At 32.8% G+C, this 25,540-nt stretch overlaps 4 protein-coding genes across 8 annotated transcripts; all 4 read left to right on the top strand.

Annotated features, from left to right (window-relative positions):
* The first annotated feature begins 1,522 nt into the window (after positions 1 to 1,522).
* On the top strand, positions 1,523 to 6,167 carry LOC131601152 (signal recognition particle subunit SRP54 2). Of its 4 annotated transcripts, none has more exons than XM_058872912.1 (10): positions 1,523 to 1,908; positions 2,691 to 2,790; positions 3,057 to 3,210; positions 4,102 to 4,252; positions 4,336 to 4,484; positions 4,640 to 4,740; positions 4,858 to 5,015; positions 5,160 to 5,274; positions 5,401 to 5,753; positions 5,860 to 6,167. In XM_058872912.1, the coding sequence occupies exons 1-9, from the start codon at positions 1,678 to 1,680 to the stop codon at positions 5,727 to 5,729; spliced, it is 1,488 nt and encodes a 495-aa protein (XP_058728895.1). In that variant the 5' UTR covers positions 1,523 to 1,677; the 3' UTR covers positions 5,730 to 5,753; positions 5,860 to 6,167. The 4 variants fall into 4 exon arrangements, with proteins under 4 accessions (XP_058728895.1, XP_058728893.1, XP_058728894.1 ...); XM_058872910.1 differs by having other exon boundaries at positions 5,837 to 6,167; XM_058872911.1 differs by having other exon boundaries at positions 5,821 to 6,167.
* Positions 6,168 to 10,282: 4,115 nt separating this feature from the next.
* On the top strand, positions 10,283 to 13,645 carry LOC131606127 (zinc finger BED domain-containing protein DAYSLEEPER-like). Of its 2 annotated transcripts, none has more exons than XM_058878406.1 (2): positions 10,283 to 10,492; positions 11,275 to 13,645. In XM_058878406.1, exon 2 carries the CDS (start codon positions 11,466 to 11,468, stop codon positions 13,356 to 13,358), a length of 1,893 nt encoding a protein of 630 aa, XP_058734389.1. In that variant the 5' UTR covers positions 10,283 to 10,492; positions 11,275 to 11,465; the 3' UTR covers positions 13,359 to 13,645. The 2 variants fall into 2 exon arrangements, with proteins under 2 accessions (XP_058734389.1, XP_058734388.1); XM_058878405.1 differs by having other exon boundaries at positions 11,166 to 13,645.
* A 1,950-nt stretch (positions 13,646 to 15,595) lies between these two features.
* LOC131606126 (putative pentatricopeptide repeat-containing protein At3g15930) lies at positions 15,596 to 18,113 on the top strand. The gene has a single exon (XM_058878404.1). The coding sequence runs from the start codon at positions 15,606 to 15,608 to the stop codon at positions 17,883 to 17,885; it is 2,280 nt and encodes a 759-aa protein (XP_058734387.1). The 5' UTR covers positions 15,596 to 15,605; the 3' UTR covers positions 17,886 to 18,113.
* Positions 18,114 to 21,792: 3,679 nt separating this feature from the next.
* Positions 21,793 to 23,788, top strand: LOC131606125 (NADPH-dependent aldo-keto reductase, chloroplastic-like). The gene is made up of 6 exons (XM_058878403.1): positions 21,793 to 22,026; positions 22,105 to 22,181; positions 22,370 to 22,457; positions 22,532 to 22,888; positions 23,086 to 23,328; positions 23,498 to 23,788. Exons 1-6 carry the CDS (start codon positions 21,799 to 21,801, stop codon positions 23,582 to 23,584), a joined length of 1,080 nt encoding a protein of 359 aa, XP_058734386.1. The 5' UTR covers positions 21,793 to 21,798; the 3' UTR covers positions 23,585 to 23,788.
* Positions 23,789 to 25,540: the final 1,752 nt, after the last annotated feature.

The following is a 25,540-nucleotide window of genomic DNA, read 5'->3' as shown; positions in this document are numbered from 1 at the left end:
AACAACCAAGCATAAATCAAAGGCATTCAAATTATTATTATCATTCTCGTCAACTATCCTTAGTCGTTCTTCCAAATTCTGAAATCTCTCTTTGGATCGAGTGTCTCGGGGTTTGGTGATTGGCGATTACGCACGGTTTTTCGGGTACATGATTTGAGATACCATTGCCCATTGAGAATGATGAAGAAGAGGACGATTAACATCTTGCGGTTGAGGAATGATGTTATAGTTTCCCACACTTGCAGCAAACCGTTCTTGATTTTCTCTTTCTTCTATCAAAGATTGCAAGGCTATCAAAATATCCCCCATTTTATCTTTCAATTTGTCGACTTTGTGTTACAGAGCTTCTTGTCTTAGCGCAAATTCGTCCATGACTTGAGAATGAGTTCAATACAAGTGTGAATGATAACTTGGCTATGCGTTTATCTCTTTGGATGATAAATTAGTATGCATTATTTATGAACACGATACAACAAAATGTTTTGAAAAGAAATGTAACATGCTAAGAGTTTTTTTATGAGAATGGATGCAATGCAATGCCATGTATGTATTTTTTGGGTTTATGGATGATGTGGTCTCAAAGGGCCCATGTATGGTTTTCCTACGATGGGAAGGCTTTAAGCGCTTTCTAAATAGTGAAACTCACGAGGGACGACTCCAGGGTTTTATAAGGTTCCTAGATTCACATACCTTATTTGAGAATGTTGCCACCAATAACGAATTACTCATTAGACAATAATACTCTAAAGAGGATCTACTTTAGGTGAGGTCTTAATGCAAACCAAGCGAGACATATAGCTCGAAGGCCAACACTACGCGATCATCCAACTTAATAACGACTTTAAGGTTCTAGATAAAGTTCCTAGAGTCACAAACCCTATTTGAGAATATTTCTATCAAAAACAAATTACTCATTAGACAACAATACCCTCAAGAGGATCTACTCTAGGTGAGACATCGTGCCAACCAAGCAAGACATACCTCTCGAAAGCCAACATTACGCGATCATCAAACTTATACTTAGGTTTTTAGATCCAGGTATAAAGCCTCAATCAAACATGTGTGCACATGAAAGCAAATTAAAATCCTAACCCCAAACAACATCAATAAGCAAAAATTAACTACAAAGAACAATATTGTATCTTAGATTAATTGATATAATTTTTAAAATGATTAATTTTATCATCTAAAAAAAATAACGATACAACTTATTACTCCGCTGTCTTCTATTCTTCAATGATTTATTTATTTTTCATATTTATCAACACTTTCCGTCTTATATAAAAAAACATGATATCCATTTTTTTTTAATTTAACTTGTGACTAATCGTTAGCATAAACAGTTCTAAAATTAATATGAAACTAAAGTATGCACCTTCATTTGATAAAAAAAAAAAAAAACAATTCATCGACAAAAAAAAACCACACGTACATATACACCATCATTAACAACATAAATAATTGTAACAAAAAAAAACCAACAACATAAATAAATCCTTGTCTCGGATCCAATTAAATTAAATTAAAATAAAACCATAAATTGAAAGCAAAAAAAAAGCTATTTTCATTCAATAATAACGACACAGCTTCTTCCACCATCGGCGAAGAAAAAAAAAAACTCCGATCGGCGATTCAAACCCCAAACCCTAATCGGAGCAATTCGAAGAAACCGAAAAGATGGTTCTCGCACAGTTAGGTGGGAGCATTTCGCGTGCTCTTCAGCAGATGAGCAATGCCACAATCATCGATGAAAAAGTTCTCAACGAATGCCTCAATGAAATCACCCGCGCTCTTCTTCAATCCGATGTCCAATTCAAGCTCGTCCGTGATATGCAGACCAATATCAAGAAGATTGTCAATCTCGATGATCTCGCTGCTGGTCATAACAAACGCAGAATCATCCAACAAGTAAATTTCCCCTTTTTTTATATGTAATTTTTGGAGTAAAGTTTCGATTTTGATTCATGAAGTTTTAGGGCTTTCTTATCAAATTAGGTTTCTAACTTAATCTCGATGAATTCGATTAGTATTTCACAATTTTAGAGACCAATTTGAAATTTTGCTTATATAGGGGATTAGGTTTATATTGTCATATAACTTCAGAGGCAAAATTGAGTATCCACTCTCTCTTTTTTTAAAAATTAGATATTGAAAGTTTTGAACTTTTTTGTTTGTTTATAATATGAAGCACATATACTCTTTGAATTAGGTGTGTCGGGTCGGTGTCCAACACTGTATAATACCCGTGTGGCGCATGTTGGATAACTCAAGGATGATTATTAATTAGTTGATTAAAGATCTTAAATTTGATTAGTGTCCAACACTTGTATGACACCTGCACGACACATGTTGGATGACTAGAGTATGGTTATTAATTAGTTCGTTAAAGATTTTAAATTTGATTGCATTAATTTTTTTTCTAGTAGGAGATGGATTAGTTCGTTAAACAAATACTTGTCACATTCGGGATTAAATTTTTTTTTTGGGTACACAATTGATCTTTTAAATTTGGAAGAAATGGATGTCTAATAGTAATACTAATGATTGATCTTAGAATCTAGAAGAGGCTTGTATTTTTGTGGTGCTGTGTTTTTTCGTTTGCGGGTTAATGTGTTGTTGGGTTGACATTTATTGTGACTACTCCTTATGTTAACTCATCTGTAATATTTTATTAATTCATTTGATTCTAGGCTGTGTTCAATGAACTCTGCAATATCTTGGATCCTGGAAAGCCCTCTTTTGCTCCCAAAAAAGGAAAAGCTAGTGTTGTCATGTTCGTTGGTTTACAAGGTGTTTTTCAATCAAAGATGTTTTCCTGCTTCTTTTTTTCTTTATATTATACTTCTTCAATGTTCAATTTATGCAAATGATACTGGGATGTAAATTAACAATCCAAAGCATGTATACTAATATTTATTTATTACTAATACTCAAGATATATGCATTTGGCAAGCAAGATGTGCTTTCCTTACAATTATTGTTTGGCCATTTATTTCCAATAAAAGATGCATTTGCACGTACTAATGAGTGCTTTTATGCTTCTTGAATGAATTTAGGATCTGGGAAAACCACTACCTGTACAAAATATGCATTTTATCATCAAAAGAAAGGCTGGAAGCCAGCTCTAGTATGTGCTGATACATTCAGAGCTGGTGCGTTTGATCAGTTGAAGCAAAATGCAACTAAAGCTAAGATCCCTTTCTATGGAAGGTACTCTTGCCATTTGTTAATTGTTATTATAGATTAATATTGTATGTAAATTCAAAATCTTCAACTCATAACTTGTGGGAAGTGAATTGATGGTGGTAGTTGAATTAAACTTGAGGTTATTATTGTTTTACGTATTAGTCATGCTTCATACATGGCTTTTGATAACAAATTCAAGGTTGTAGATGTTGATGAGCACAAAGCCAGTTTATATTTTCTATATTGGATTTTGTTATGGTTAGGCACATTCTTTAAGTAAATTTTGAAACTATGAGACTGATAATATTTCATGAAAACTGGCCGGTTCATTTTGTAAAGACAATATGATATGAAGATTTGCTTGTAGAAGAATCATGTATAGTTGTTTGAAATTGGATTTGCTTTGTAGTCTAGAAGTTTCCATCAGCTTAGAGTTAGGCAACTACTTTTTAGGAAAAAATGTACATTTTTGGCTTTCTAGGCAGTAAGACATTTTGTGCTTTATTTGGGTTAATAAATCACCAAGGACAGTGGTGAGATTGGGGATGTCCAATCACCTTTAACACAATCGCCAAGGCCAAGGTCTATAATTGGCTCCCCCTCCTACCAAATGTTATGGCCTTTTCAATTTTTGATGACCTTTCGTGCAAAAAAGGTAAAAAGACTAAGGAAAAAGGAAATTCATAGTCAATTAAAAACATGGAGGATTGGTGATTGATTACAATCTTTCTCATAAACAAGCTATGCATAATAAAACCAAAAATTGAAAAGCATTCTTTTTTATTTATCCCAAGGATCTATTTGGAATTCTCTTATGATTTCCATTTCTCCTTTTTTACTTTAGTTTTGCTTTTATGTAAATCACACGTGCTTGAATAATATGTTTGGTTGCCATGCCCTATCATTTCTTTGCAGCTATATGGAGTCAGATCCTGTGAAAATTGCTGTGGAAGGTGTGGAAAGATTCAGGAAAGAAAACTGTGATCTTATAATTGTTGATACTAGTGGGCGGCACAAACAAGAAGCTGCTCTTTTTGAAGAAATGCGTCAAGTTTCAGAAGCAACGGTATGTTCTGTTGATATTGTATGCATCAATGTCTGTTTCCAAAAGCCAGTAATCTCTAATATCCTTTATTTGCATTGATTCAGAAACCAGATCTTGTTATCTTTGTCATGGATAGCAGTATCGGTCAGGCTGCTTTTGATCAGGCTCAAGCATTTAAACAGAGTGTTGCAGTTGGAGCTGTCATCATCACTAAAATGGATGGTCATGCAAAGGGTGGTGGCGCACTTAGTGCGTAAGTATTACTGGATATGATCATATTATATTTATATATGATATAACACCAGCTTCTATAAATATGATGCTTGCAGGCGATTGTGTTATGAAATCTATTTTTTTTTTTGTAGTCATCATTTGTAAATCTAATCTTAATTCATTTTTTATGTCTAGTGTTGCTGCTACAAAGAGTCCTGTCATATTCATTGGAACTGGAGAACACATGGATGAATTCGAAGTTTTCGATGTTAAACCATTTGTCAGTCGTCTATTAGGTATGTACTTTTTGGTTTTCGTCCCAAATGAGTTTTAGGATATTCCTCCCTTTTTCAAGCATGTATAAGGATGTGTCAATTCCCTTAATATTAATCTTCAGCTATGTTTTGAACTAGGCATGGGAGACTTGTCTGGGTTCATGGACAAAATCCATGAAGTTGTCCCTATGGATCAACAACCGGAACTGCTTCAAATGCTGTCAGAAGGACACTTTACCTTGAGGATTATGTACGAGCAGTTTCAGAATATTCTTAAAATGGGTCCTATTGGCCAGGTTACCACCCTATTATATATAAGAATGTACATGCAAATATTAGTTTTACATTTACCATTGCTGTTTACATTAATTCTCGTTGTCTAATGAGGGGTTGCTCTCGGTTTTTCTTTGAGGGGCTAATCAGTGGTTGATTTTATGTAGGTTTTTTCTATGCTACCGGGATTTAGTTCTGAGTTAATGCCAAAAGGCCGTGAGAAGGAAAGCCAGGCAAAGATTAAGCGTTACATGACAATGATGGACTCAATGACAAATAAAGGCAAGTATTGTAACTTTTTTTTTTTAGACTTATTTATGAAGATCAATGTTATGTGCACTAAATTCACCGTTGCCATTGGAATAGTACACCTTCACATGCTAACCTTTAATTGCTAACGCGTTTCAGAGTTAGATAGTTCAGACCCAAAGCTCATGAATGAGTCTAGAATGATGCGAATAGCTCGAGGTTCTGGTCGGCAAGTTAGGGAAGTAATGGAGATGATGGAAGAGTACAAACGTCTTGCAAAGATATGGAGCAAGATGAAAGGGCTTAAAATACCAAAGAAGGGAGAAATGAGTGCCTTATCCCGAAATATGAATGCCAACCACATGAGCAAAATCCTCCCTCCACAGATGCTAAAGCAAATTGGAGGTATGGGTGGATTACAAAGCTTGATGAAACAGATGGGATCTTCTAAGGATATGATGGGAATGTTTGGCGGTGGCGATAAGTAGATTCTTAATGGCATATGATCTGAGGTTTGTTTCTGATTACTTACTATTATGCTTCATAAGAGTCAGATTCGTCATTGCGTAATTTATGCAGTTTGAATTGGATTCAGATGTGCTGTCAACTAATTTGCAGACTGCAGAAGCCTCAATGGGTGGAATAGTTCATTACCTTGGCAGTTTTTTTTCTTCATGTAAAACAATTTCCCTCCTACTTCTGTATATTTATTAGTCTTCGGATAGCAGTGAAAGCATTTGTTGTGAATCAGAAATTTTTCTTGATAATTGTCACATTATAAATCTTTCTACTTGTGCAATTCACTTTAGAGAATAAAGTGAATAAGTAGCATTAACCTTTGATGCATAAATGGTTGATATTATGTGCACATGTATATCAAACAAATCAAATACTGCTTGGAATAGTATGTCATATATTTTACATCAGCTATACTATTTTACTGTATTTTTTTAATATTATAATATAAATAGAAGTATTAAATTTTAATATTTTAAATCAATTAGATTTTGTTTTTAAACTACACATCCAAATTGAATTAAATTCTGAGATTTTATTTTTGGGTTTGAAGTATTAGATTTTGTTACTGGTTATAGCTTATGTTTGAAATTTATTAAAAATCACGGTAGAAAATCACGGTGGGTAAAAGCTACCAATAGTAGCTTCTGAAAATCACGGTGGGAGGACTCCAAACGTGCGGTGGTGGCAGTGGACCATGTTTCCAAACACATCATTAATCTCTTATGTTCGCAGGACTCCAAACGTGCGGTGGCGGCAGTAGACCGTGTTTCCAAACACATCATTAATCTCTTATGTCCCTCTGGAAACACGTCATTAATCTCTTATGTCCCTCTTCGCCGTGTTTAGACTTCTAGTGTCTTTCATACTTCATACGGCAAATGTCTACAAATTTTAGAGACTTGTTTCACACATCTTGTTGCGGATGAAAATGATGATATCCAACGAATGTGGGTGCGTGTTAAAGATGACAATGATGTTAGAGATATGATGTCTCCACCATATGATTTTTTTATTGTAATCTCTTAGATATATTGTGGTGTTAAAGTCTTTTTTATTTGTTGTTTGTGTTGTTGTTTTCGGCGTGTTTATGTTCGTTTTGTTGTAACAAAAAGTCGTTAAGCTGCAACCTTTGATTGATTAATGGGAGCTCTGTGATATTGGCAATGGGGAAAACGTCAACGTTTTTGAAAACTGCTGGATTGAAACAGGTACCTCCCTAAAAAATTGCCCAATTAACAACCTGAATAATCAACATCCTATGTCTGTTGCTAACCTTGTGAATGACAAAGGGGATTGGGACTGGTGTAGATTACAACTTATGTTCCAAGAAGATATCCTTGAGAAGATTATTATCATTCAACCTCATATAAAAGATATGGGAGATATGTAAGCATAGGGGTCAGATCCAACAACGAAATCTTCACTACCAAAACAACTTACGAAGCCTTAACTGATGAGGATTGTAACAATCAGGAGAACAAGTGGAAGGAGATATGGGAGTTAAAGGTTCCTGATTGAATTCAGTTTTTCATCTAACAAGTTCATTGGGAAGGTCTGAAAACTAAGAAATTCCTTTCTCAAAGATACCTTAGTGATCCATTTTGCAATGAATGTACAGGAAAATAAGAAACTATAAGTCATAATTTAAGAGATTGCAACTTTATAAGGCATGTATGGCTAAACCTTGTGGAAAAACTAACTATGTTGCCTTTTTTAACTATAATTTGCAAGACTGGCTTGCCCTCAACCTGAACAACAATCTAATCAGGAAACATGAGATACAGTGGCAAGAAACCTCGGCTACCTCCCGTCACTGCATATGGTTGTGGCATAACAAGAGGCAATTCGATGATCATTTCACCATGCCTCAAAACGCAGTGAAAACCATCTGGAAGCTACTGCACAAATACAACAACAAAGATGATATGATCCGTAGAAACATCAAGAGACCAACCTCTGTGATTTATATTAAATGGGAACCTCCTGGGTTGGGTTAGGTCACTTTCAACACGGATGAGACAGTTGGGAAAAATGATATAGCTAATTGTAGAGGGGTTTTGCGAGACAGTAGGGGCAACTGGATTATTGGGTTTACCAAAGGTTAGGGTAGAAGTAATACGATGCAAGCAGAGCTTTGGGGAATTCTAGAAGGCCTAAAGATGATCCATAATAAAGCTGACCTGAAGTTATGTGTTTAAACTGACTGCAAGCAAGCCTTTGAAGCCATCACCAGAGGTAGCACGATAGTATGCGTTGGGGAAAATTTGGTGAGATTAATCCATAAGGAGGTAAGAGCTTCAAGGATACAACCATAAAGAACATCCTGTGTGAGTCAAATTATTGCGCTGACAGTTTGGCAAAAAATGGTGCTAGAAACAACTCGAGTCTTCAACTGTATGATAAGTGTCCCTATGATTTCCTTAAGGTTTATATAGATGACTTGGAGGGTGTTTCCAAGCATAGGATAATGCATGTGTAGTTCTTGTCCATCAGGCTTCCTTTCAATCGAAAAGAAGTCGTTATCTATATTAAATTCCAATGTTACAAAAAATTTAATATAGTAAATTATCATGCAGAGCTTGCTCCAACATTGGGACAATATTTTCGTGTGTGTCCTGGATAACGGTATATATAACATAATCTTAAAAATTTATCAGCCATATCCATTTCAATTCTAATATGCATGCGATTGGGGCGACCCTTTTTCTCCAATCTCTTTCTTATCATTGTGCCAAATAATATCCCCGTTATATGTATGTCAATATTCCTCTTTTGCTACCACTGGAAAGCTATTGTTGTATACACTGAATATGTTTACGATTTTGTAAACGACAGATAGAAGCAAGGAAGCATCCTAGCGAACACTTGAACATGCCACAATGACATGAGAGCAAGGCATACGGAAGGCCTGAACCTACACCACAAGGCATGCCGCAATAATATGTATTGGTACAGATAGCTTACAATTGAATTTTTCTTCGAAAGTATTTATATGACCCACACCAAACCACTTACCTACAATAAGCTTTAATATCTAACCCCTAACCAAATTTCCAAACCACTTACACACAACATCCCATCCAACAAAATTACCAACCCATACCCAATACATGTCACACACCCAACCACAAAATTAAGAGCACACCTCATATCACGAACAACGACAAAATGCTTATTATCAAAACACCCAACAAACATATGCCCCCAACACATCATCTTACCATAGCCAACACATCCAAGAAACATAAGACACAAACATCCTAACATCACAACACCAAAACATCAAACAAACATATGGCTCAAATGAAGCATTCAAACCAATGTCGCTCACCAATAACCACATCATCCCTAACAACCCAACCACACCGACTCAATTACGACAACACGTAAATACAGACACAAAACTACGTAGAATTACAATAACTTATTAAGAAATATGGTGATTGTGATGTTCTAGGAACCTCGTATCAAACACTCGAGTTGAATCAACAAAGAGTGATACGAGAAAGGGTACCTAAGAAGTGTAGAACCGGTGTCATATTATCAAGCGGGTCATCGTCGTTAGTGTACAAAATATTATTGTATGTAATCCAATTTAAATTAACTATTATTAGTTTTTATTCAATTTTTCTATTTATTTATTGGATTAAAATAAAAAAAATCTACATGTACATAGGCGTTAGATAAATTGACGCTCTCCTATAGCTTGTACATAAACGACGCTAATTAAATTGACTTGACCTTTATGAGACAATAATTTAATTGGCTTCGCCTCTAAATTCTTCGGTGCAAGCGGCAATTGAATTGGCTTCACCAATGCATTATAAATTTTTTTCCGTTCTAAATATGAGTATTTTATATTAACAATAACTTTATAGATTAAATTATTTTTTTCGATACATATATTTTTTAGTTGTATAATACTACTTCCGTTCCTTTATATAAGAGACAATTTATTTTTCTAGATTCATTGAATAATTAATGTATCTAGTCAATATACAAACCAGATACATTGATTATTCAATGAACCTAAAAAAATGAATTGTCTCTTATATAAAGGAACGAAGGTAGTATTATTTAAGAAAAAAAATTCCAAAACACTTGTATGAGATGATCAATAATTTATATCTTTAAATGATAATATTAGAAAAATTTAATCTTAAAAATTTATAAAATATCAATCTTTTAAACTAAATAATAATAATAAGATAATATAGGATTATATATATCTATTTTAATGCTATTAGAAATTTGTAGTACACATATTTATTTAAACAATACCGTATAAAATATTTTATGAAAATAATTTACAAATCAAGTCAAACAAACCAAAAAATAATAATAATAATATATTTTTATATGTTAAATAGACATGTAAAATTTTTTGTTAATCGAAAGTAATCAAAAAATAATCTTGTTAAATAGTATTTTTTTTGATACTAATAAATAAAAAAATAAAACAGATTTGCTTATTAAAGGACAAAATAGGTATTTAGAAAATTTAAACCCTGATTGCCTCTCTTCTCCTCTGCAGCCGTTTCTACGTCGATTCTCCTTATAACCCCCAACACTTCCGCCTTCGCATCTCTCTCTCTCTCTCTCTCTCTCTCTCTCTCTCTCTCTCTCTCTCTCTCTCATATAGTTGTTTTCTTCTTCCGCCGCACACTCTTTGTAATTTCTCAACACTTCTCAACGTTCTCTCTGTTTTGTGTTTTAATCCATTGAATCAACGGTACTGTTTCTGTTACTCTTTATTTTTCTTCTTTTTGCTCTCTGGTTTTTTTCTCTTTCTAGTACTTAGAAATTGTTATACAAAAAAAAAGTATGGAATCGTTTATATAACTAGTGTTTAAATTGCATTTGAAGTCTATGTCAAGGTAGAAATTGTAATGTTTGATTTCTATGAGAAAAGGTTGAAGAAGGAATGAGAAAGAAAATTTAGAATTAGGGTTTAGGGTTTAACGTTGTTGTGTTTTTATCAATAGAGAAATTTTAGATATGCTAACGTAGGTTTGATGAATGGTAAACGAGAAAGGTTTTTTTTTTTATTTATTTTTAATTATTATTTTCTATATATTTGATTGAAAATGTCAGTGATAACTTTGATTTCATGGGTACAATGAATGAGAAAGAAAATATAGGATTAGGGTTTAGGGTTTAAGTATTTATGTTTTTTAATATAGGAATTTTATATATGCCAACATACATAGGTTGGATGAGTGGTAATTGAGAAGTGTTTTTGTAATATATAGGTCTAACTTTTTAAGATCTTACAAATTTCACTTTTGTTCAATTTGTTAATAATGTTTTTATAAAATGTAATTCTTAAGGTTGTTTTGTTAATTTGTGATTTATTTTTTATTTTTTTTGCCCTTTAAATGTTGGTTTTTTTGTTTGTTTTATAGGACGCTTTAATGGAGTTTCAATCTTGTATTATTACTCCTAATATTAACAATGAGAAACCTGATTCAGAAATTATTACTCCTATTATTAACAATGAGAAACCTGATTCAGGAACACAATCCAATAAGCGGAAGAAAAAGAAGTCTATTGTGTGGGATTACTTCACGGTGGAACCTGTTGTAGCTGGATGTGCCAGAGCTTACTGTAAACAGTGCAACAAATCGTTTTCTTATATAAGGAATTTAAAAGTAGCTGGCACAAGTAATTTGAAGAAGCACATTTCTTTCGGAATCTGTCAAGTAATGCAGCAGAAAACTCAACCGAACTCACGTCCTGTAAATGGTGTAAATGGTGGTTTGCAGGTTAATGGCATTCCGCCAAACTCACATCCTGTAAATGGTGTAAATGCTGGTTTGCAGGTTAATGGCATTCTGCCAAACTCACATCATGTAAATGGTGTAAAGGGTGGTTTGCAGGTTAATGGCACTCTACCAAAGAAAAGGCCAAGAGCTACATCTAACTATACTGGTAAAGGTATCTCATTTGATCAGGAGCGTTGCACCGATGACATTGCTAAAATGGTAATTTTACATGATTATCCTCTTGATATTGTGGAACAACCGGGTTTCATTGCTTTTGCACAGAGTCTTCAACCTCAGTTCAATCCGTTGTGTTTGAATTCTTTTGAAGGGTATTGTGTTTCTATGTACCTTAGAGAGAAGCAAAAGTTGTTAGATCTTATCTATGGGATTCCTGGACGACTCAACCTGACATTGGACGTGTGGTCATCAAACCAGACAACAGGGTATGTTATTATCAGAGGGCACTTCATTGATAGTGATTCCAACTTACATCATCCTATTCTCAGTGTTGTTACAGTGCCGTTTCTTGATTCAGATGAACTCATAAACCAATCTATAATGACCTGTTTATCTGATTGGCATTTGGAGGGTCGGGTACTTACCCTTGCATTCGATAAGTCTTTCTCAAGTGAGACCTTCAAGGTAAATTTGCGAAGCCATCTCTCTATTAATAACCCTGTGATTCTCGGTGGTCAGTTATTAAACCGGAATTGTTACGCCCGTGTTCTCAGTCGCCTTGCAGTAGATGCATTACAGGCAATGGGAGAAACTATTAGCAAAGTTCGCGAGTCTGTGAAATTCGTGAAATATTCTGAATTGCACGAAGAGAAGTTTATTGAGCTTAAGCAACAACTACAGGTACCTAGTTTGGTGAACCTATTGAATGATGATCATTATAAATGGGATACAACGTACCATATGCTTGTAGCTGCCTGGGAATTAAAGGAAGTTTTTGCTTGCTTGGATACTCGCTGTCCTGATTTCATAATGACTCTATCTATGGATGACTGGAAGCAGATTAAAACTCTTTGCACATATTTGAAACATTTGTATGATGCATCTCGCTTTTTAACCACCCAACCACATCCAACTGCAAACTTATTTTTTGCCGAAGTGTCAAAACTTCATATGGAGTTGACTATTGCAGCCTTCAGCCAGGATCTTTTTCTTAGTAGTTTGATTTTGCCTTTGCTCAAGAACTTTGATCAATATTGGAGAGATAGCTGTCTCATCTTGGCAGTTGCTGTAGCCATGGACCCAAGGCATAAAATGAAGCTTGTGGAAACCACATTTGCTAAGATATTTGGAGAGAATGCTGAGCCGTGGATTAGGATAGTCGAGGACGGCCTTCATGAACTATTCATTGAATATAATACTGAAATTCATTTTACCACAACAAATGGTGGAGAAGGGGAAGAGATTATGTTAACAGTAGAGCCATATGAAGGGCCGGTTGATGGTTCTCTTTTTGTCGATGAAGGTGAACTTTCTGACTTTGAGTTTTGTATATCTGATATGACTTGTTTGCAGCCATATAAGTCAGAATTGGATGACTATTTGGAAGAACCTCAACTGTCTGAAGAAACAGAATTTGATATTGTGAATTGGTGGAAGTTAAATCAATCGAAATATCCAACATTGTCTAGAATGGCCTCTGATATCTTGTCAATGTCAATATCTACTGTGTCTCCCGATTCTGTTTTTGACACAGGAGTCAGAAAAATGGATAATCACAGGAGTTCGTTAGAATCCCGTACACTCGAAGCCCTTATTTGTGCCAAGGATTGGTTGCAACATAATTCTATGCACAAAAATGTTTCAAATACACTTTGAGAAAGCAACTTTAGAGATAGGTGATACTGATAGATTCTCAAGTAGCTCTTAGGTATTCATTCAAGTTTTGGAACCGTTATTCAGCTCATTTAATTTTGTGTGATAATTGTCAATATATGTTTTATAGAATAGAAAGTTTAATTCTATTCCAACTTCTTTTTGAAAACTTAACTCATGTGAGTTACAATTAGCAACTGCTTCACATACTTTCATAGTTTGAATTGAAAACCAGAAACATTTGTAGTTTCTTACATTCAATATAAAGCCAAATATTATTTTTGTCTTATCTTCCATTGTAGTTTTTATTTATTTGGCCTAATTATTCTCTGCTTAATTGTAGATGGGTGTGCATACCATTGTTGAAGAAAATATTTGTCTGTTTAGCATGGTGATACTTTGATCATTGTTGAATATTTTCTTCTCAATGATTTACTTAATTCTAAAAACTCACCACTCATTATGTAACATATTGGTTCTCACTGCATTCGGTTTTTTAAAATTTATTTCAATAACCTATTAAAGGAACAACTATTAATAGATGTTAATTAGTCGGTCGTAAGGCTGGATATCAAGATTTCCAAAAAAAAAAAATGGTACATTAAGATGGAGTAGCACCAATTTACAATCTTTAGCTGCTAATGCTATTGATGTAACATCGATTAACATCGATTTTTGTGTTAGATAAAATCCTTGAACTCTTCTCCATTTCGGTCACTCATCTTAAATTCGATGATTTATATTTTCTCCTATTTTTCCATCGATTTGTATTACATGCTCAAGGTATTTAAACTGTTTGTGAGATGATATAGTTTTCAACTTTTAGTTCTAAGTTAGAAATGATTCTCTTTTTGTTGAACTTACATTTCATATACTCCGTATTACTTTCGATATGGCAATTACTATGCAATTTTAAAACTCATCTCTAAGTTTTCAAACTCTCATTTAAGTTCTCCTTTCGACTCTCCAAGTAAGACCACATCATTTACAAAAAACATGCATTTCAGTACTAGCTCTTCGTTGTGTTTTATGAGTACATTCAAAATTAAAGTAAAAAGATAGAGACTTAAGTGTTTTTTTTTTTTTTTTCATTCAGCAACATTTTATTTGATCTCATAATTTCATTAAAGTGTTTGATGAGGTACTAAATGCTTCTCTCTTTAAGATTTTTTCACACTTTAACATGTATGTTATTATTTTCAACGGATGAGGTACTAAATGCTTCTCTCTTTAAGATTTTTTCACACTTTAACATGTATGTTATTATTTTCAACGCCTTACTGTTATTCTTCCTTTTCAACGCTTCTTTTAACTATTGTTTATGAATTCAATAATATTAATTATAGTTTCGATCTTATTCAATTATATTAAATTAATTATACTGTCTTGTTCAGTATAATTTTAAAGGCTATGGTTTTATCTCCTACTTTTTTCACATCCACAATATCTTTCTTTCACTTCTTATCCACAATAATTTCCATCTCGTTTCTCAATCTAATTTTTCTGATAACTCTAAGTTGTCTAATTCTTTCTTCTTTTCACATGTCCACTTAGTTTTTTGTAGCACCTGAAATTGATATTCCTCCTAATCACATTGTTCACTATTTTCATAGATTTTCCAAAAGTGCGCTTATATTAAAACAAATCTTATTCTCATTAACTAACTTCTTTATCCACATGTTTGTGAAAATGATGGAACTCTTGCTTATTTTTTACTGCATCCAAGCGGCGATGTAACAATTTTTACTCTTTTAACATTGTACTCGAACCATACAACGTGTTACTTACGGATAACGACCTAACATTCATATTATTTCGCAGTCAATCTATATCATAGAAAGTCGATAAAATTTTTAGTTAATTGTCGACAACTACCACAACCCTCTTCTTTTATGTGATGTTTGGAACTGATTATATATATAACACATGTAAGATTTTGACACTCTTTTATTTTTACTCTGTCAAAATAATATTTTAATTAATGTTTTTATATCATAATTTTTATACCTCGAATTTTGTTAAGAGAAGAGAAACTTTATCTTATATAACAAGTTTCATATAAAGTTTAACAAAAATGATAGTTTAAGATAAATTTAAAACTAGTATATGTTCACTATTTCGAATTTGAATAAGCCTTGTCTATTTATTTTAGCTCACTTAACATTTCCTACACTGTTCTCTTTTTCAATTCTCCAATTTTTGTTGGATCATTGAAAGTTAAAATCATGTTTGTATTTTGGTTTGAGGTTGATGAATCATAAAATAGTTCATTGTTACATAGATAATCTTACATTATTTAAGTTTAGCATATTCTTCATGTTTTGTTCCTCAAAATTGTCACTTTCCCTTTCTTTGTTCCTCAAAAGAATGATTTCAAACACTTTTGCACACAAGTTAGTAGAATCTCCCATCTCATTGCTTGAATCTTGCAACTCCATGTATCATTTAAACCAAATCCATTCACACACACTCAAAGTAGGTCTCTCTTCAAACCATTTGTTTCTAGCTAAAGTTATAATCTTCTGTTGTACAAAGGAATCAGGTGATGTGTATTATGCACGTAAACTGTTTGAAGAAATTCCACAACCAAGTGTGTTCCTTTGGAATACTATGATCAAAGGGTATTCTAGGATAAGCTGTTGTGAGAATGGAGTTTCTTTGTATAAACTAATGTTGATCAATAGCATCAAGCCGGATGATTTTACTTTTCCGTTTTTGTTGAAGGGGTTCACCAAAGATATGTCTTTGAAGTATGGGAAAGTGTTGCTTAACCATGCAGTGAAACATGGTTTTTTGGATTCTAATTTGTTTGTTCAAAAGGGTTTCATACATTTGTTTTCGTTGTGCGGGCTAGTAGATTTGGCGCGTAAGATTTTCGACATGGGTGATGGATGGGAAGTTGTAACGTGGAATGTAATGCTATCCGGGTACAATAGGGTTAAGCGATTTGAGGAAGCGAAGAGGCTGTTTATTGAGATGGAGAAGAAATGTGAATGTGTATTGCCCAATTCGGTTACTCTAGTTTTGATGCTTTCAGCATGCTCCAAATTGAAGGATTTAGATGGGGGCAAGTACATTTACTACAAGTATATAAAGAACGGTATTGTTGAAACTAATCTCATATTGGAAAATGCATTGATTGATATGTTTGCATCTTGTGGAGAAATGGATGCTGCACAAGGTGTTTTTGACGATATGAAGACTCGAGATGTAATTTCTTGGACATCCATTGTTACTGGGTTTGCAAGTATTTGTCGGATTGATTTAGCAAGGAAGTATTTTGAACAAATGCCTGAGAGAGATTATGTTTCTTGGACTGCTATGATTGACGGCTACCTTAGAATGAATCGTTTCAAAGAAGTTTTGACGCTTTTCCGCGAGATGCAAGTGTCGAATGTGAAACCTGATGAATTCACAATGGTTAGCATTCTAACAGCCTGTGCTCACCTAGGAGCATTAGAACTAGGTGAATGGGCAAAGACTTATATTGACAAAAACAAGATTAAAAATGATACTTTCATTGGGAATGCTCTAATAGACATGTACTTCAAATGTGGGAATGTTGAGAAAGCAAGGAAAATATTCAATGAAATGCAGAATAAGGATAAATTTACATGGACAGCAATGATAGTTGGGCTCGCTAATAACGGCCACGGTGAAGAATCTCTTGATATGTTTTCAAATATGCTAGAAGCTTCGGTTACACCAGATGAAATCACCTATATTGGAGTCTTGTGTGCGTGTACGCATGTAGGCATGGTAGCGAAAGGAAAATATTTTTTCTCCAACATGACCATCCAACATGGAATTAAACCTAACGTAGCACATTATGGATGCATGGTTGACCTTCTCGGTCGATCCGGGCATTTAAAAGAAGCGCTTGAAGTCATTTTAAATATGCCACTAAAACCAAATTCAATTGTTTGGGGGTCACTCCTTGGTGCTTGTAGAGTTCACAAAAACGCACAACTTGCAGAAATGGCAGCTAAGGAAATACTCGAGCTAGAGCCTGAAAATGGTGCTGTTTATGTTCTGTTATGTAACATATATGCCGCATGCAAGAAATGGGAAAATTTGCATGAAGTAAGGAAATTGATGATGGAGAGAGGAATCAAGAAAACACCAGGCTGTAGTTTGATGGAAATGAATGGTATGGTCTATGAATTTGTTGCTGGAGACAAGTCACATCCTCAGACTAAAGAGATATATGAAAAGTTAGAAAACATGAAGCAGGAATTGATAAATGCAGGGTATTCACCTGATACATCAGAGGTGTTTCTTGATGTTGGTGAAGAGGATAAGGAAACTTCACTTTATTGGCACAGTGAGAAATTGGCCATTGCTTATGCTCTTATTTGTTCAGGACATGGAGTTACCATAAGAATAGTGAAGAACCTTAGAATGTGTGTGGATTGTCACCATATGGCGAAGGTGGTTTCAAAGGTTTACAACAGGGAACTAATAGTTAGGGACAAAACCAGATTTCATCATTTCAGGCATGGTTTATGTTCATGTAATAATTTCTGGTAAATATTTTAATAAATGAAGTATCCATCAATACCAACATGGTGTGGCACAACAAGTGATACATGTTTAGCTCCCTTTGGTCTAGGTTTGATTTTTAACTGGGGCACATGGAAATAGATCTAAGTTAGATTAGTTTATGCACATTGATTTACTAAATTTTTCTTAATTGTAACTTTATTATACATATTTATACAAGTTTCAAAGATGTATTTTTTTTATAATGGGTATTCAAACGGTTATCTTTCTTTTGTCAGTATTCGGATTACTCAATATTTTTCCTATATAGAAAATAATAACGAGACATTTGAAATTCACACTTCTTGATGTTGTTCAATTGCATTTGATCTTTCTTTAAGCCAATCATCAGAAATTCACGCCTTTTGATTTAAGATATTCTTTTTTTATTCTTTGATGACGTTTATGATATCTTTATTTTGTTCTTCTTTGGCACCATCAAAACATGTTAAGCACATAGAACTACATTCTCTCTTTTTTTATGATGAAAAATCATCTCTCAGAGCAGTGGTTTAGAATGAAGGTTAAGATGAAGAATAATTGGAGTTTTAGCGCCCCAAAAAATATAAAAAATCTACTCCTCCTAAGATTATACTTCTCTTTTGCCATTATCAAAAAACGAAAATAAATAAATAAATGACCTAATAGAAGTACAATTATGAGAATTGTGTTTCTAAAAGCATAGGGTCATACTTATTTCCCATGTTGGACGACATCCAATATATGAGATCAATTTATTGAGTGTCTTTACTACATTTAGGATTGGATTGAGGTTGTGATTTATGTATGCATTTAGATCATGTTGCCAATTTTCTTTCATTCAAATTTAAATGGATTTTATATTACCTTGTTAGCCCACTTAGTACAAATAATTATTAACAAAATGTCAAAAAATAAGGTGAATGAGAATATATAAATTTAAAATTATGTCAAAAACAAACTTGTTCAACCAAATGGAAAATGATAAGAGAGAATGCGATCATACCTCAACTCTTCTTCTACCAACTAACATTCTTTATCTTTGTTGTTGTAGAATTTGAGATTTCTTTTTGCATCTCACATTCCTTAAGTATCTCTTCAGTATGTTGATCTATTTAAAGATGTCTCCTTTTTTGAGATATTTTCTATGTTATTCGTCAAGATAATGATCTTTAGAGATTGTCCATTCTTTAGGTTTGTTCTCTCATATCTTTATTTTTATCTTCTAAGAAGTTTTTTTTTAGAATACATACACAAACAAAAATTTCTACATCTACTACAAAAATAAGGTTAGTTTCATCAAAGGTAACTAATGACACTCTGTCGTTACATAATATTTGCGAATATTTTTGACAAAAATCGACAGAATTATGAGCAAAAGCCAAAGTAAAATAATGAAAAAATAAGCAGAAGTGGCAAAGGAGAAGAATTGGGGACTTACAAAAAAAATTGGAAAAAAAACAATGATGCAGCCCCCCTGGATTTCTCGTGATCGCGATGCTCCCATCTTGGGCGTGATGTTAATTAAAGTATCGCGATGCTTTCTAACGCGGCCGAGATGACATAATTTCTTAACATGCTTTTGTAGCTTTAAAAAGAGAATTTGACTACCTTTTGAAGGGTTCGAATTTTCTTGCAAGAAAGTGACGACAAGAGATATTTTAGCACGAATTCAGAGAGCTTTGGAGCCATTGAAGACATACTTCTTCACTGATTTTCATGTCCTCTTCGTATCCAACTCATGGTAATTCATTGTTACACTATGAGTAGCTAGGTTTCTTTTGATTAAGTCTTAGAAGATGAAACTAATGGTACTATGTTGGATCATATGAATGTTTGATGTTATTTAAATGTTTTTACTTTATAATTATTATTCAATTTCTTTTGTTCTTAATGCTCTTTGTGTATTGATGAGTGCGTAAAGCGAATTTAAATGAGTAGGGGCTATTGATCACAAGTCTACCGATCTAAAGTAGAGTAATTGTTAAACTTAGTAATTAATTAGAGATATGTAATTATAAGACGTGAACGCCATATATCGCCTAATTTTACTTCGAATTCGACTAAGGAATTAGGGAGTTATAGTTTAAAGTAATGAGTTGTACACCTAGGAATTGAGTGCAGTGATATTGTCAAATCTCTGTAATATTATAGAGAGATTTCTATTAAAATAATGCACATTCATCGATTGGGAATAATTAGGGCATGCAAATAAGATATAACTGCTTTCATATTATCATACATTTTATCAGTTCTATTCGCGTAATTAATTTTTGCAAACTCAATATGAAAACTCCCTGTACTTTGATTAAATCACACTATTACAACCTTGTTTAAATTTGTAATTCTTGTCGAGACGAATTTATTTTTATTACTTCTACCGTATTAGTACATTTGATAAGAAAGTCATCAAATTTTTCGCATTTGAGCTTATAAGTTATAAGCTCAAAGATCTCTCTTACCAAATAGACACATATTAGAGTGAGAATTATGAAATTGATAATTAAAAATTTTTTATATTAAAAATTGTAAAATAAAAGTAATATGATAAATGAGATTTTTTTTGATGAAAATAAAAAACAAAAGGTTTTGAAAAGCGACACGTCAACTGAATTTATCTTATCTTAAAGTAAATATTATTAAAATGAGAATTAAATGTGGATGAGAAATGTCCTTACACATTGTCTTTTACTTGTACTCCCTCTTTTTCATTTAAAGAATGTTGATGTTTATTATTAAAAAAAAATTAAAATGAGAATTAAATATAGTTTTAAAAAATTTAAATTTTTTTTAAAATTGGGGTATATTCAAAGACTATTTTAATTAAGAACTAATTGAAGAAAACATATTTTAGAACTTTTGCATTGATTTTAATTCTATTGTATTTTTTAAAATAAAATTTTTAAAATAAGTTTCTTAATTTGTGTCCTAAAGGCACAAGTTAGCATTACTCATACAAAATTAATATAAAATTAACAATTAAAGATGTTGCAAAGTGTCGTTTTTCTAAAGTTTATCATTCAGTGTTTTAAGAACCGGACCGAATCGGCCGGTCGGATCGATAATCGGAGGGGTCATCGGCCGAGTCTGATTATTGGACCAGATGTGATATTAAACCGGTGAGAATCGGCAAAAACTGGAAAAAACAGGTGAACTGGCGGTTCAAATGCACGCCCTTTTTTTGAACGACGCCGTTTTCATATATTTTTTAAAAGAAAATTAAATTAAAGTTTAATTATACTTTATTCAAATCTTATTTGGAATAACTTTTTCCAGTTTGCAATTAGACTTGGTTTAAAATTTATTTTAATTTAAATTTTATATTATTTTATTGTGAATGATGATTATATTTAGAATTTGAATGTAAAGAATAAACATGTGAAATTATGATATTTTGAAATTTTAAAATTTTGTAAGTGTTGTGATATTTTTTAGAGACAGATATTTTGTAAGTGTTGTGACCCAATATCCTCACCGTTTGATGACCGGTTTGGTTTTTAAAATATTGCTCTCATTTTTAATTTTCATCAAAACAAAATTTTTCGTTATCATTATTAGTCTTATTTTCACAATTTTTATATAAGAAATCTTTGAATCTGAATTATCACTTTAATAGCTGTGAAAATAAGACTAATAAAGATAAAAATGACAACTATATAAAAATATTTTATTAATCTTATTTTCACAATTTTTACAAACATCTAGAAAGTATCAATAAAAATAAGATTAAAAATAAAAATAAGAATGACAACCATATAAAACTAATATCAATTCTTTTTAACATATAGAAACATCATCAAATTCACTTAATCCAAAAAGAAATAAATTTTAAACAAGGGCATTTCTGACCAAAAGTGGAAAATTCAAATACAAATAATCTGAAAATTCCCGCCTATATAAAGCTACATATAATCTCTTTGTTATGCCATTCTCATTTCTCATTCTTTCTCTTTTATTTTCTTCATATTATTGCATAACAATGTCAAACGAGATTCGATTCTTCCATCTCAACACCGGAGCCAAGATCCCTTCTGTCGGTTTGGGAACTTGGCAGTCTGATCCCGGAGTCGTTGGTCAAGCCATTGAGATCGCCGTCAAGGCTGGTTACCGTCACATTGATGGTTCTCCGATCTATGGCAATGAGAAGGAGGTAATTCATTGTTTATTTTCTCAGTGTTGATGTAATTTTACGCGTGGAGAAATGATTCGTTGAATTTTTCTGTTGCAGATTGGATCTGCATTGAAAAAACTATTTGATGATGGCATAGTGAAACGCGAAGATTTGTGGATTACCTCAAAACTCTGGTTTGTTTATATATTAAAATCCACGTATCAGTATCAATATCGATGTATCAGTGTCAGAGTCAATATCAATGTACCATTGTCAGAGTCAATATCAATGTATCAGTATCAATATCGATGTATCGGTGTCAGTGTCAATATTAATGTGTCAGTGTCGTGTCTCTGTCTTGATAAGATGATATGCAATGCAGGAATACTGAGCATGCTCCAGAAGATGTACCTCTAGCATTGGAAAGGACTTTGAGAGACTTACAGCTTGATTATGTTGACCTGTATCTCGTATGTGGTTGATTTCATCTAGATTATTTAGGAAATCATCTATTGATTGTTAACCGATGATTCTTCTTTTTCAGATCCATTGGCCGGTTGCGATGAAGAAAGAATCGACATTGGAGAAAGAATCAGTGGGTTTCAATTCTGAAAATATCTTAGAACCTAACATTTCCAGCTCAGAGAAGAAAGGATCATCAGATTCTAATTCTCAAAATCTTGTGCAACCTAACCTTGCAAGAACATGGAAGGCAATGGAGTCACTCTATGACTCCGGCAAGGCGCGAGCTATAGGTGTAAGCAATTTCTCCGTCAAGAAATTGGGGGATTTGCTGGAGGGTGCGCGCATTCCTCCGGCTGTCAATCAAGTTGAGGCTCATCCTTCTTGGAGACAAGACAAGCTGAAGAATTTTTGCAATTCCAAAGGGGTCCACTTCTCTGTAAGTTCTCCAATATTGAATAATTATTTTTTTGTCAGGAAAAGTTTAGGTGAGTTGGACTCTGTGGACTCGACTCACCAGGACAGACCGACTCACCAGAGTCAGGACAGACCTCAAGGTTCAGAGAGCGTTTACAGATTATTATTTTTGTTTCTGCATAGAAATAAATATTCAGTTTTGCTCTTATTAATGTGTAGGGATATTCACCATTGGGTTCCCCTGCCTGGCTTAAAAGCAGTGTCCTCAACCATCCAATTTTAACTTCGATTGCGGAGAAACTAGGCAAGACTCCGGCACAGGTGGCTCTACGTTGGGGATTGCAAGCTGGTCATAGTGTGCTTCCCAAGAGTGCAAATGAAACAAGGATAAAAGAAAATCTTGATATCTTTGATTGGTCTATACCTGAAGACTTGTTTGCTAAATTTTCTGAGATCGAACAAGTAAGTATTCGATAGTTCCCTTCTGTTTCTCTGGTACTCCTTCCGTTTCACAATGACTGTCGTTTTGAAACAAATATTTTTTTCTCTAAAACGACAGTTGTTTTAAAACGGAGAGAGTATTTGATATGCTCATTGCTTGTTATGACACTGGTTTTCATTGTTGTTACAGGAAAGATTGCTCCGGATGGATGTATTTGTTCATGAAAATTATGGTGGTTACAAAACCGTTGAAGAACTTTGGGATGGGGAACTTTAAGCAGTGAACTCCATAGGATATTTGGCAAGTGAATGGAATGACAGAATGCCTTAATTTTTGTGTTAAATTTGTCTGCATAATAAATTTCATAGTTTACCGTAATAAATTTGTCATCATCCATTCTTGTTATTGAGACAATAAATATTTGCTATTTATAATTAAATTAATAAAAGATTATGTTACAATTATTCTGAATTAAATTTGTCATCATCCCTTCGTACTATGATCCTATTATTTAATGCTTTTTCAAACTGTATTTATTATAATCTCAATTTTGACAATTATTTTTAGAGTTCGTTTGGTCAAACTTTTTTAAGTCTTAAAGTTATTTTAAAATTAAAATTAAAATTAAAAATAACAGCTTTTAAAGTAAAATTAAAGTTGTTTGGTTATGATTATTTTTTAATTTTTAAAATTATTTTTAATTTAAAAATTGTTTCGTAAAAGTTATAATATAAAAAATTAATAATATTATTATTGAAAATCATTATACAATAAAATAAGATATAATATACAAAACAAATAAAATGTTGGACAATACTATTATCTACAAAAATGATGATGTAAATCGAAGAAGAAGAAAAAAACAATAAATAAAACATAACTCTAGATGTTATGAATCTTAGAAAAAAATTGAAAACTTACGTCTACTGCACAAGTGCCATTTTTTAAAAGAAAAATATTTTCGTTGGGATTCGAACTGCGACCACATGACTTAAGCTCTGAAAAAGTTGGTTTCAACGTCTTTTTTACAAGTTCATTTTATTCAGTTTTTTATCTTAAAAAAGAGCTACTTTTTTTCGTAACAACTTTAGAAAAAATGTATTTAGCCATCCATCTCTTTATAAAGAGAAAAAAAAAAGATAAAAAGTGAGACCAAACGAATTATTAGTATAATACATCACTTATGTGGTGAAAGAAAATACTACAAAGATTTTAGAATTCTGATGATAGTGAGTGGTATAATTTTTAATTAATTTTTTTTAAATAGTTGTCATCATTATAAGCAGGTGTAATTCTTAATTATTGTCGTTACATTTTAAATAATTGTCATCATTATAGGATTCAGTTTATTAGAAAGCAAAATTTTATCCTCAATACCTTCTTCAAAATTTTAAAAGCATTTTTAGGTTTTAGGATCTAGGATATGAAATGTGTTTTTTAAGTGTTCGAGTTCTAGAATTTAAATCAAAACATAAATACACAACTTTGCTATGGTCTTTTATTTGTATATTTGGGATTTTAAATACCTATTATCAGAAAAATACATTTGAATTTTATAATCTTAAGTATACATCGGTTGGTCGTTGGCTATTGAATTTTACCACTCGCCAATACACCATTTTTATTAGATAATTTTAATTTTTTTGAAGTGGCTTAGCGTTGCATTTTCTAAAAAAATTTACATCCTTATTGTTTTAATCACATATGATCATTTATTTTTCTTGTTATGTTTGATACAACTTTTGATATTTCTTGTTGGTCATATTATTTTTCTTATTATCTCCGCTTTGTGACTATAAGAATAAATTTTGTGACAATGGTTCATGAAAAGACATAAATTTAAATTATGTATAGGACTTTTTAAGTCGGTTAAACGGATACCTGACTTGAAAAGTGCATACTAATTTTACACAATATAAACGTAATGACAAACAAGTTGAGGTTTATTGCAAGAAAAACTAACGAATCAAGTCAAAAAGTGCCAATTATTCACACTAAAAAACACCACAATTTGGCACTTACCAATAGAATACTACAAAGATCGAGCCTCAATCCTAACTTCAGTTTCTACCCTAAATGTGAAAAACTCAGGATTACCAACCTTTGCTTTATTAATGACCTATTGTTGTTTGTGAGAGGGAACTTGAGATCTGTGCAATTAATGGTGAATCAATTCAGGAATTTTTCTGCTGTTACAAGGATTTATATTAGCCCCTCAAAGATCAAAGTGTA

Source organism: Vicia villosa, linkage group LG5 (assembly GCF_029867415.1).
Source record: "Vicia villosa cultivar HV-30 ecotype Madison, WI linkage group LG5, Vvil1.0, whole genome shotgun sequence".
Taxonomy (NCBI): Eukaryota; Viridiplantae; Streptophyta; class Magnoliopsida; order Fabales; family Fabaceae; genus Vicia; species Vicia villosa.
The sequence above is the reverse complement of the archived record's forward strand: the minus strand, read 5'-3'. Positions and strand labels throughout refer to the sequence as shown.